The sequence below is a fragment of the Chrysemys picta genome, chromosome 16 (assembly GCF_011386835.1).
Source record: "Chrysemys picta bellii isolate R12L10 chromosome 16, ASM1138683v2, whole genome shotgun sequence".
NCBI classification, from domain to species: Eukaryota; Metazoa; Chordata; order Testudines; family Emydidae; genus Chrysemys; species Chrysemys picta.
This window is the reverse complement of record NC_088806.1, coordinates 882,477-894,300: the sequence shown is the minus strand read 5'-3', so window position 1 is coordinate 894,300 and position 11,824 is coordinate 882,477. Positions and strand designations below refer to the sequence as shown.

Genomic DNA, 11,824 nt, shown 5'->3' with positions numbered 1-11,824 from the left:
TGGTCTCAAGTTGCAGTGGGGAGGTCTAGGTTGGATATTAGGAAAAACTTTTTCACCAGGAGGGTGGTGAAGCACTGGAATGGGTTCCCTAGTGAGGTGGTGGAATCTCCTTCCTTAGAGGTTTTTAAGGTCAGGCTTGACAAAGCCCTGCCTGGGATGATTTAGTTGGGAATTGGTCCTGCTTTGAGCAGGGGGTTGGAATAGATACCTCCTGAGGTCCCTTCCAACCCTGATCTTCTATTCTATGATTCTATGAGTCTCTCACTCGCAGGCAGGGTTTCTAATCCTTTTTGTGGCTCTTCTCTGGCCCCTCTCCAATTTAATCACCGCCCTGCTGGAACTGTGGGCACCAGAATGGGACACGGTATCCCAGTGGTGGTCGCACCCGGGCCAAATACAGATACAAAATCATCTCTCTGCTCCTAGAGGTGAGTCCCCTGTTTACAGAGCTGTCATAACTATAAAGGGAAGGGTAACAGCTGTCCTGTGTACAGTACTATAAAATCCCTCCTGGCCAGAGACTCCAAAATCCTTTTCCCTGTAAACGGTTAAGAAGCTCAGGTAACCTGGCTGGCATCTGACCCAAAGGACCAATAAGGGGACAAGATACTTTCAAATCTTGGGGGGGGGGGGAAGGCTTTTCTCTGAGCTATTTGTTTGGGTTGTTCGTTCGCTCTTGGGACTGAGAGGGACCAGACATCAATCCAGGTTCCCCAAATCTTTCTGATCAAGTCTCTCCTATTTCAAACTTGTAAGTAAACAGCCAGGCAAGGACTGTTAGTTTTTATCTTTGTTTTCTCAACTTGTAAATGTACCTTTTACTAGAGTGTTTATCTTTGTTTGCTATACTTTGAACCTGAGGCTAGAGGGAGGTCCTCTGAGCTCTCTAAGTTTGATTACCCTGTAAGGTTAATTTCCATACTGATTTTACAGAGACGATTTTTACCTTTTTCTTTAATTAAAAGCTTTCTTTTTAAGAACCTGATTGATTTTTCCTTGTTTTTAGATCCAAGGGGGTTGGATCTGTATTCACCAGGAGTTGGTGGGAGGAAGGAGGAGAATGGTTAATTTCTCCTTGTTTTAAGATCCAAGGGGTTTGGATCTGTATTCTCCAGGGAATTGGTGAAGAGTCTCTCAAGGCTACCCAAGGAAGGGAATTAGCATTTAGGATGGTGGCAGCGGACCAGATCTAAGCTGGTAGTTAAGCTTAGAAGTTTTCATGCAGGCCCCCACATCTGTACCCTAAAGTTCAGAGTGGGGAAGCAGCCTTGACAAGTTGGGGATTGGTCCTGCTTTGAGCAGGGGGTTGGACTAGATACCTCCTGAGGTCCCTTCCAACCCTGATCTTCTATTCTATGATTCTATGAGTCTCTCACTCGCAGGCAGTGTTTCTAATCCTTTTTGTGGCTCTTCTCTGGCCCCTCTCCAATTTAATCACCGCCCTGCTGGAACTGTGGGCACCAGAATGGGACACAGTATCCCAGTGGTGGTCGCACCCGGGCCAAATACAGATACAAAATCATCTCTCTGCTCCTAGAGGTGATTCCCCTGTTTACAGAGCCCAGGATTGCATTAGCCTTTTTGGCCACAGTTTTGTGCCGGGAGCTCACATTCGGCTGATTACCCCCTATGACTCCAAAATCTTTTTTAGAGTCACTGCTTCCCAGGACAGAGTCCCCCATCCTCTGTATCTTGCCTACATTCTTTGTTCCTAGATGTGTACATTTACAATTAGCCTTGTTAAAATACATTTTTTTGGCTTGTGCCAACTTTACTAGGAGATCTAGATTGCTGTATCAGTGCTCTGTCCTCCTCTTTATTGACCACTCTCCCAAGTTTTGTGTCATCTGCACATTTTATCAGTGGTGATTTATGTTTTCTTCCAGGTCATTGATAAAAATGTTAAATAGAGTAGGGCCAAGAACTGATCCCTGTGGGACTGCACTAGAAACACACCTGTTTGCTGATCATTCCCCATTTACAGTTGCGTTTTGAGATCCATCAGTTAGTCAGTTTTGGATCCAATCAACATGTGCCCTGTTCATTTTATACTGTTCTAGCTTTTTCATCAAAATGTCGTGCGGTATCAAGTCAAACCCACGTCTAAGTCCATTAGGTCAACCCTATTCCCTTTAGCAACCCAACTTGTAATCTCATCAAAAAAAGAAATCAGGTCAGTCTGACAGGGTCTATTTTTCATAAACCTGATAGACTCATAGCATGATAGAAATGCAGGGCTGGAAGAGAGCCAGAGAGCCCCCTGCACTAAGGCAGGACCAAGTAAACCTAGACTGTCCTTGATGGGCATTTGTCCCACCTGTTCTTAAAACCCTCCAGCGATGGGGACACCCTGGCCTCCCGTGGCACCTGTTCCGGAGCTGAGCTCCCCTGAGAGTGAGATAGCGTTTCCTAAAACCCAGCCAAACTCTGCCCTGCTCCGGATTAACCCAGTTGTACCTTGTCCTGCCTTCATTGGCCACAGAGAATGATTGATCCCCTTCCTCTTTAGAAAAGATCTGGAGCCTGTTCTCAGGTCTCTCCCCCCTCATTCTTATTTTCCAAAGGCCCATGTTTCTTTGTTCACCTTTCCTCTTAAATTGAGTTTTTCTTAACCTCTTAGGCTAATTTGGCCCATCACAGGAGCTTTGCCTTGAGGCCAGGTCTGCCAGCCCCACCCTTTGCCAGGCTAACGATCAACCCGCTCGTTAGGCAACAGAGGCAGAGCTTGGCTTGGAGCCCGGCTGATGGGGGTGACTGTGGCAATGCACCCATGGAGGAGGGGCACTCCGGGAAATGTAACTGAGCTCCTTTTCTTGGCATCAGTCTTCCTGGGACAGAGAACAATCAGGGGATGCTGATGGAAAGGGCATTGACATCCCTGAATCAGCCCAGCTGCTACCAGTGAGGTCAAAAATCTCCAGTGGAAAGTGGGTTTTGATGGCAAATAGGGTTTTTACCAAAACTTTTTATGGTGTGTGAAAAGTGTCTCTTTAACAACATAAGTATGGCTGTACTAGGTCAGACCAAAAGTCCATCTTGCCCAGTATCCTGTCATCCAACAGTTACCCATACCAGAGTTTCAGGGGGAGTGAACAGAACAGGGCACTTTTGGAGAGATCAGCTGTCTTCCACTCTTGGCTTCTGGCAGTCAGAGGTTTAGGGTCACCTTGAGCATGGGGTTGCATCCTTGACCATCTTGACTAGCATGGTCCTGTCATCCATTGACTTATCCAGTTCTCCTCTGTTATACTTTTGTCATTCACAACATCCCCTGGCGATGAGTTCCACAGGTTAGTTGGGCTTTCCAACAGGAAATTTCAACTTCTCATAAAAATAAATCAAGCTCCCCAAAATGGAAATATTTCTATTTGGAAATGGTGCCGAGATGGCTCATGGATGCTGAAGTTTGGGTGTCTCACACCTTCCTTCTCCTCTGCAGACTGGGCTTCCTAGTGGGATGTCATCTCCCATGATGCACCAGGATTTCTCATCTGGCAAAACTATCACGGTACATCATGGGAGATGTAGTCTAGGCAGGCAGCCCAGCCTGTAGAGAAAAGGTGGGGACATGAGGTGCCTGAACTAAAATGTCCATAAGGCAGCATGGTGGCAGTTCCCAGCTGAAATATTTAGAAGTTAGATTTGTCACCAAAAAATTCCACAATAATTTGTGTCAAAAATTGCCATGTAATCTCACCTGTCAAGAGACACACACAAATATTGAGTGACTGAGCTCAGCTGCGGTTTGTGTCTCAGGTAAGCATGAAAGAAAACCTTGATAGACTCAAGGGATATTATGAAACACTGTTTTTGATTGGGGCAGGGCTGTATCTAGGGAACCTCTTGCTCAAATTATCCCAAATTTGGTTCAGTAACCTGATCTCAGGTTCCCATGATGCACACCAAAGTTCAAGACATTCCAAATAAGCATGAGAATCTTAGAGCACTTAGAAGAGTCAACCCTTCCCAGAACAGGGTTCTCCACTTCAACCACAGCAGAGCTGGCACTATTCAATTATCTATCCAACCCCATGCATCCCCTCTCTCGTACTCTGTCTATCCCCATATACCCATCCAAAATTCTGCACCCCTTCTATGGAGCTGACAGAAAAAAATATATTCTTGACCACAATCTCCATGTATCTACCCACAGCAACTGCAACCACCATGACTGTGACCTCTGTGGAAACCAGCACCACCCCATCCACCAGCACCACGACCTTGGTGGAAACAGGCACGACCCCAGCTGCCACCGCCACGACTCCGGTCGACACTGGCACTCCTCTGGATGCAAGCTCCATGACCCCAGTGGAATCCGGCACCACCCCGGGCACCACCACCACAACCCCGGTGGAAACCGGCAGCACCCCAGTCACCACTGCCACGACTCCGGTGGAAACTGGCACCACCCCGGCTGCCACCGCCACCACTCCAGCCGCCACTGGCACCACCCCGGTTGAAACGGGCATGACCTCGGCCACCACTACCACCACTCTGGTGGAAAATGGCAGCACCCAAACTGCCAGCTCCACCCCAGCTGCCAGCACCACGACCCCGGTGGAAACCAGCACCACCGCGGCCGCCAGCGTGATGACTCCAGTCGACACCAGCACCACCCCGGCCACCAGCGCCACAACCCTGGTGGAAACCGGCACAACCCCAGTGGAAACTGGCACCACCCTGGCTGCCACCGCCACCAACCCGGTGGAAACCGCCACTTCCCCGGTGGACACCAGCACCACTCCAGCCGCCAGTACCATGACAACAGTGGAAACAGATTCAACCCCATCCGCCAGCACCACGACCTTGGTGGAAACAGGCACGACCCCAGCTGCCACCGCCACGACTCCGGTCGACACTGGCACTCCTCCGGATGCAAGCTCCATGACCCCGGTGGAATCCGGCACCACCCCGGGCACCATCACCACAACCCCGGTGGAAATCAGCATGACCCCGGCCACCAGCGTCACCACCCCGGTCGCCACTGCCACAACACCGGTGGAAACGGGAACCACCCCAGCTGCCAGTGCCACGACTCCGGTTGACAACAGCACCACCCCAGCCACCAGCGCCACAACCCTGGTGGAAACCGGCACGACCCTGGCTGCCAGCGTCATGACTCCAGTCGACACCAGCACCACCACGGCCATCACCGCCATGACCCCGATGGAAACCGGCACCACCCCGGCTGCCACCGCCACCACCCCGGTGGAAACCGCCACCACCTCTGTGGAAACCAGCACGACCCTGGCCACCACCACCCCGGTGGAAACCGGCAGCACCCCAGTCACCACCGCCACGACTCCGGTGGAAACTGGCACCACCCCGACCCCCACCGCCACCACTCCGGCCACCACTGGCACCACCCCGGTTGAAACGGGCATGACCTCGGCCGCCACCAGCACCACCCCCATGGAAACCGGCAGCACCCCAGCTGCCAGCACCATGACCCCGGCGGAAACCGGCACCACCACGGCCGCGAGCACCACGACCTCGGTGGAAACCGGCACGACCCTGGCTGTCAGCGGCACGACCCCGGTGGAAACTGGCACCACCCCGGCCGCCACCGACACCACTCCGGCTGCCACTGGCACCACCCCGGTTGAAACGGGCATGACCTCAGCCGCCACCAGCACCACCCCCGTGGAATCGGGCACCAACTCAGCTGCCACCGCCACTTCCCAGGTGGAAACTGGCACCACTCCAGCCACCAGCGCCACGACCCCGGTGGAAACCGGCATGACCCTGGCTGCCAGCGCCACGACCTCGGTGGAAACCGGCACCACTCCGGCCACCACTGGCACCACCCCGGTTGAAACGGGCATGACCTCGGCCACCACCAGCACCACCCCCGTGGAATCGGGCACCAACTCAGCTGCCACCGCCACTTCCCCGATGGAAACCGGCATGACCCCAGTCACCAGCGCCACGACACTGGTGGAAACCGGCACCACCCCAGCTGCCAGCGCCACGACCCCAGTGGAAACCGGCACCACTCCAGCCACCAGCACCACGACCCCGGTGGAAACCGGCACGACCCTGGCTGCCAGTGCCACGACCCCGGTGGAAACCGGCACCACCCTGGCTGCAACCGCAACGACCCCGGTGGAAACCAGAACGACCCTGGCTGCCAGCACCATGACACCGTTGGAAACCGGCACCACCCCGACTGCCACCGCCACCACTCCGGCCACCACTGGCACCACCCAGGTTGAAACGGGCATGACCTCGGCTGCCACCAGCATCACCCCGGTGGAAACCGGCAGCACCCCAGCTGCCAGCACCACCACCCTGGTGGAAACCGGCACCACCCCGGCCACGAGCGCCATGACCCCAGTGGAAACCGGCACGACCCTGGCTGCCAGCGGCACGACCCCGGTGGAAACTGGCACCACCCCGGCCGCCACCGACACCACTCCGGCTGCCACTGGCACCACCCCGGTTGAAACGGGCATGACCTCGGCCGCCACCAGCACCACCCCCGTGGAATCGGGCACCAACTCAGCTGCCACCACCACTTCCCAGGTGGAAACCGGCACCACTCCAGCCGCCAGCACCACGACCCCGGTGGAAACCGGCATGACCCTGGCTGCCAGCGCCACGACCTCGGTGGAAACCGGCACCACCCCGGCCGCCAGTGCCACGACCCCGGTGGAAACTGGCACCACCCCGGCCCCCACCGCCACCACTCCGGCCACCACTGGCACCACCCTGGTTGAAACGGGCATGACCTCGGCCACCACCAGCACCACCCCCGTGGAATTGGGCACCAACTCAGCTGCCACCGCCACTTCCCCGATGGAAACCGGCACGACCCCAGCCGCCAGCGCCACGACCCCGCTGGAAACCGGCACGACCCTGGCTGCCACCGCCACCACACCGGTTGAAACGGGCATGACCTCAGCTGCCACCACCACCACCGCAGTGGAATCGGGCACCAACTCAGCTGCCACTGCCACTTCACCGGTGGAAACCGGCACCATTCCAGCCGCCAGTGCCACGACCCCGGTGGAAACTGACACCACCCCGGCCACCACCGCCACCACTCCGGCCACCACTGGCACCACCCCGGTTGAAATGGGCATGACCTCGGCCGCCACCAGCACCACCCCGGTGGAAACCGGCAGCACCCCGGCCATGAGCGCCATGACCCCAGTGGAAACCGGCACGACCCTGGCTGCCAGCGGCACGACCCCGGTGGAAACTGGCACCACCCCGGCCGCCACCGACACCACTCCGGCTGCCACTGGCACCACCCCGGTTGAAACGGGCATGACCTCGGCCGCCACCAGCACCACCGCAGTGGAATCAGGCACCACCTCAGCTGCCACCGCCACTTCCCAGGTGGAAACCGGCACCACTCCAGCCGCCAGTGCCACGACCCCGGTGGAAACCGGCACCACCCCGGCCCCCACCGCCACCACTCCGGCCACCACTGGCACCACCCCGGTTGAAACGGGCATGACCTCGGCCGCCACCAGCACCACCCCCATGGAAACTGGCAGCACCCCAGCTGCCAGCACCATGACCCCGGCGGAAACCGGCACCACCACGGCCGCGAGCACCACGACCTCGGTGGAAACCGGCACGACCCTGGCTGTCAGCGGCACGACCCCGGTGGAAACTGGCACCACCCCGGCCGCCACCGCCACCACTCCGGCTGCCACTGGCACCACCCCGGTTGAAACGGGCATGACCTCGGCCGCCACCAGCACCACCCCCATGGAAACTGGCAGCACCCCAGCTGCCAGCACCATGACCCCGGCGGAAACCGGCACCACCACGGCCGTGAGCGCCACAACCTCGGTGGAAACCGGCACGACCCTGGCTGTCAGCGGCACGACCCCGGTGGAAACTGGCACCACCCCGGCCGCCACCGACACCACTCCGGCTGCCACTGGCACCACCCCGGTTGAAACGGGCATGACCTCGGCCACCACCAGCACCACCCCCATGGAATCGGGCACCAACTCAGCTGCCACCGCCACTTCCCCGATGGAAACCGGCACGACCCCAGTCACCAGCGCAACGACACTGGTGGAAACCGGCACCACCCCGGCCGCCAGCTCCACGACCCCAGTGGAAACCGGCATGACCCTGGCTGCCAGTGCCACGACCCCGGTGGAAACCGGCACGACCCTGGCTGCCAGTGCCACGACCCTGGTGGAAACCAGAACGACCCTGGCTGCCACCGCCACCACTCTGTCCGCCACCGTCACCACACCGGTTGAAACGGGCATGACCTTGGCTGCCACCACCACCACCGCAGTGGAATCGGGCACCAACTCAGCTGCCACTGCCACTTCACCGGTGGAAACCAGCACCATTCCAGCCACCAGCGCCACGACCCCGGTGGAAACTGGCACCACCCCGGCCGCCACCGCCACCACTCCGGCCACCACTGGCACCACCCTGGTTGAAACGGGCATGACCTCGGCCGCCACCAGCACCACCCCAGTGGAAACCGGCAGCACCCCAGCTGCCAGCACCACCACCCTGGTGGAAACCGGCACCACCCCGGCCACGAGCTCCATGACCCCAGTGGAAACCGGCACGACCCTGGCTGCCAGCGGCACGACCCCGGTGGAAACTGGCACCACCCCGGCCGCCACCGACACCACTCCGGCTGCCACTGGCACCACCCCGGTTGAAACGGGCATGACCTCGGCCACCACCAGCACCACCCCCGTGGAAACCGGCAGCACCCCAGCTGCCACCACCACTTCCCAGGTGGAAACCGGCACCACTCCAGCCGCCAGCACCATGACCCCGGTGGAAACCGGCACGACCCTGGCTGCCAGTGCCACGACCTCGGTGGAAACCGGCACCACTCCGGCCACCACTGGCACCACCCCGGTTGAAACGGGCATGACCTCGGCCACCACCAGCACCACCCCCGTGGAATCGGGCACCAACTCAGCTGCCACCGCCACTTCCCCGATGGAAACCGGCACGACCCCAGTCACCAGCGCCACGACACTGGTGGAAACCGGCACCACCCCGGCCGCCAGCGCCACGACCCCAATGGAAACCGGCACGACCCTGGCTGCCAGTGCCACGACCCCGGTGGAAACCGGCACGACCCTGGCTGCCACCGCCACCACTCTGTCCGCCACCGTCACCACTCCGGTTGAAACGGGCATGACCTCGGCTGCCACCACCACCACCGCAATGGAATCGGGCACCAACTCAGCTGCCACTGCCACTTCACCGGTGGAAACCGGCACCACTCCAGCCACCAGCGCCACGACCCCGGTGGAAACCGGCACGACCCTGGCTGCCAGTGCCACGACCCCGGTGGAAACTGGCATGACCTCGGTCACCAGCCACACGACCCCGGTGGAAACCAGCACCACCCTGGCCACCAGTACCACAACCCCGGTGGAAACAAGCACCACCCTGGCTGCCACCGCAACGACCCCGGTGGAAACCAGAACGACCCTAGCTGCCAGCACCACGACCCCGGTGGAAACAAGCACCACCCTGGCTGCCACCGCAACGACCCCGGTGGAAACCAGAACGACCCTAGCTTCCAGCACCACAACACCGTTGGAAACCGGCACCACCCCGGCTGCCACCGCCACCACTCCGGCCACCACTGTCACCACCCCGGTTGAAACGGGCATGACCTCGGCTGCCACCACCACCACCCCGGTGGAAACCGGCAGCACCCCAGCTGCCAGCACCATGACCCCGGCGGAAACCGGCACCACCACGGCCGCGAGCGCCACGACCCCGGTGGAAACAGGCATGACCGCAGACGCCACCGCCACGACTCTGGTCGACACCGGCACTACTCCGGCTGCCACCGCCACCACCCCAATGGAAACCACCACGTCCCCGGCCGCCACCACCATGGCCCCGGTGGAAACCAGCACGACCACAGCTGCCAGTTCCACCACCCTGGTGGAAACCAGCCCACTCCCTACCTCGACTGCTGTGCCCTCGTTGGCAACGACCACAACCCCAGCCACCACCACCTGGACCACAAAACCCAAGCCTTCCACCTCTACAGCTCGGCCTGCACGTGAGTCATGCAACATTTTGAGACCCCACTTTCAGTATTTGGCATTAGTGGTTGCCATGGTCATGCATTTTCCCAGGTGTATCCCCTGTGCCGAAAGGGTAACATGGTTTAGCAGCAGCAGCATTGTCCCTGCTGCGTGTTCCCCACCAAACCAGTGTATCTACCCATGTAGCATGTCTCTGCTATGTCACTTATGGTGTGGTGCCCACCAGAACCCAGCCTGAGACAGAAATGGGCTGGAGAGGTGGGTTGGTGGACAGACCTTCTCATAATGGGGGAGATTAATACCAGTACTGGATGGATGGATGGTAAGTTTGGTTGATTGACTTCTGAGATGTCCCTGGTACCACTGTCCACAACAGCTCATTAACTTCTATGGCACCCACAGTAATTTTCAAAAGACTCCTTATGAACATGGTAACCTGCTGCCAATCATACACTCATGGGAAACCAGGCGGAGATGCCGACCGCCAAGTGCTCGCAGGCAGGGCGTGTATTAACCCTCCCCAGAGGAACAGACGGACGCCCCAGAGCGGCTCTCTGGCTGCAGTGTACTCTCCGGGGATGCTCCTGGTGGGTGCCTGTAGAATTCCAGCTGGACCATGCAGCAGGGCCAGCAATGAGACGAGAGGGCTATTCCCCAGGCCGACAGGGCGAATGGGGGAATTTGGTTCCCTGGGCGAAAGAAGAGACATGGGTGGGGGCTGCACCAGATGTTTGGGAACAATCTCCCCCAGTTACCCCTGTATTGACCCCAGTAGCTTGCCTGGGGAAGTTCGGTCCAATGTCCGATCCCCCACGCCGTTAAACGTCAGTGCTATATTTCCCTTTGGAGTGTGTCAGGCTTCAGGGTCCAGCCCTTGGTTCCTCTGCCTTTCTCTGCTGAATTCAAGAGCCCTTTAGGAAGGAATTTAAACCCCATGATCCACTCGTTGCAAGTCACTAGGATGTAGGTGCTGACATCACACAGGCGCTTCCAAACCTTCGGCCCAGCACCAGCGTCCCTGCCAGCACGTGGTGACAGCACCCGGTGCCATCTGCCTGAATGTCTGAGTCCCAGTGGGGGTGGGGGGGTGCAGGTTTTTTATGTGGGGGGACACTACTGGGGGGGTTCAGAGACCCATCTCACACTCAGGAATCTCTTCCAGTCGATTGCCTGAATGGGGGAACTGACGACGGCAAGAAATGCATCTGCAAAAGTGAATTCTACGGGCCGCTCTGCCAGTTTGCCAACGATGTTATAGCCACCAACGTGAGTAAGTGCAGCCTTTTCCTTTTGGGGTGACATGCGCCCCAGTGACTGAACGCCTGGCTCTGGGTGGGCTCTTCACGGCCAGATCTCAAAGTGCTTTTCCCAAGGCAGGCCCCAGCCAGGGGGAGCAAGGAACAGGAAGGGGACAATGCGGCATGTAGCAGTGCTCATCTTCTGCATCCCTATTCACTGATGCCTACAGGGCAAAGGCCAAGGATCAATGGGCGGCCATCGGTGGGCCGGGTTGCCCTCAGGCTGTGATGCGGAGTTAGAAAGGAAGTGCCGGTGCAAGCAGGGGGCTGGGGCTGGTTGTGGCGCTAGACGTGTGATGACTGTAAGGGTTTCTGCGGCTGTTTCAGGTACAGTCAAGGCTGAGGTGTTCGTTCAAGTGAAGGTCATCAACCAGAACTTCACGGAGGAGCTGAACAATAAATCCTCTCCAGTTTATATTAAATTCGAGGGGGAATTCAAAATGCAGGTGAGGCCCAGGGGCAGGGAAATATTTATTCTGCCCTCTTACTGCTGCTGTCGGTTGCTCTTGCCCG

General features: G+C 58.2%; 2 protein-coding genes across 2 annotated transcripts in view; both read left to right on the top strand.

Annotated features, from left to right (window-relative positions):
* RNASEK (ribonuclease K) overlaps positions 1-11,824 on the top strand; it is a 321,727-nt gene that overhangs the window by 134,178 nt on the left and 175,725 nt on the right. The window lies entirely within an intron of this gene.
* On the top strand, positions 4,168-11,334 carry LOC135976029 (mucin-2-like). Its single transcript, XM_065570376.1, has 2 exons — positions 4,168-10,027; positions 11,176-11,334. The coding sequence occupies exons 1-2, from the start codon at positions 4,168-4,170 to the stop codon at positions 11,310-11,312; spliced, it is 5,997 nt and encodes a 1,998-aa protein (XP_065426448.1). The 3' UTR covers positions 11,313-11,334.

What these genes read in the sequence shown, in the direction of transcription:
- LOC135976029 (XM_065570376.1), top strand. Translation starts at nt 4,168, where the DNA reads ATGACTGTGACCTCTGTGGAAACCAGCACCACCCCATCCACCAGCACC. An exon ending in CTCTACAGCTCGGCCTGCAC is followed by an intron (nt 10,028 to 11,175) that starts GTGAGTCATGCA and finishes AATCTCTTCCAG; the next exon opens with TCGATTGCCTGAATGGGGGA.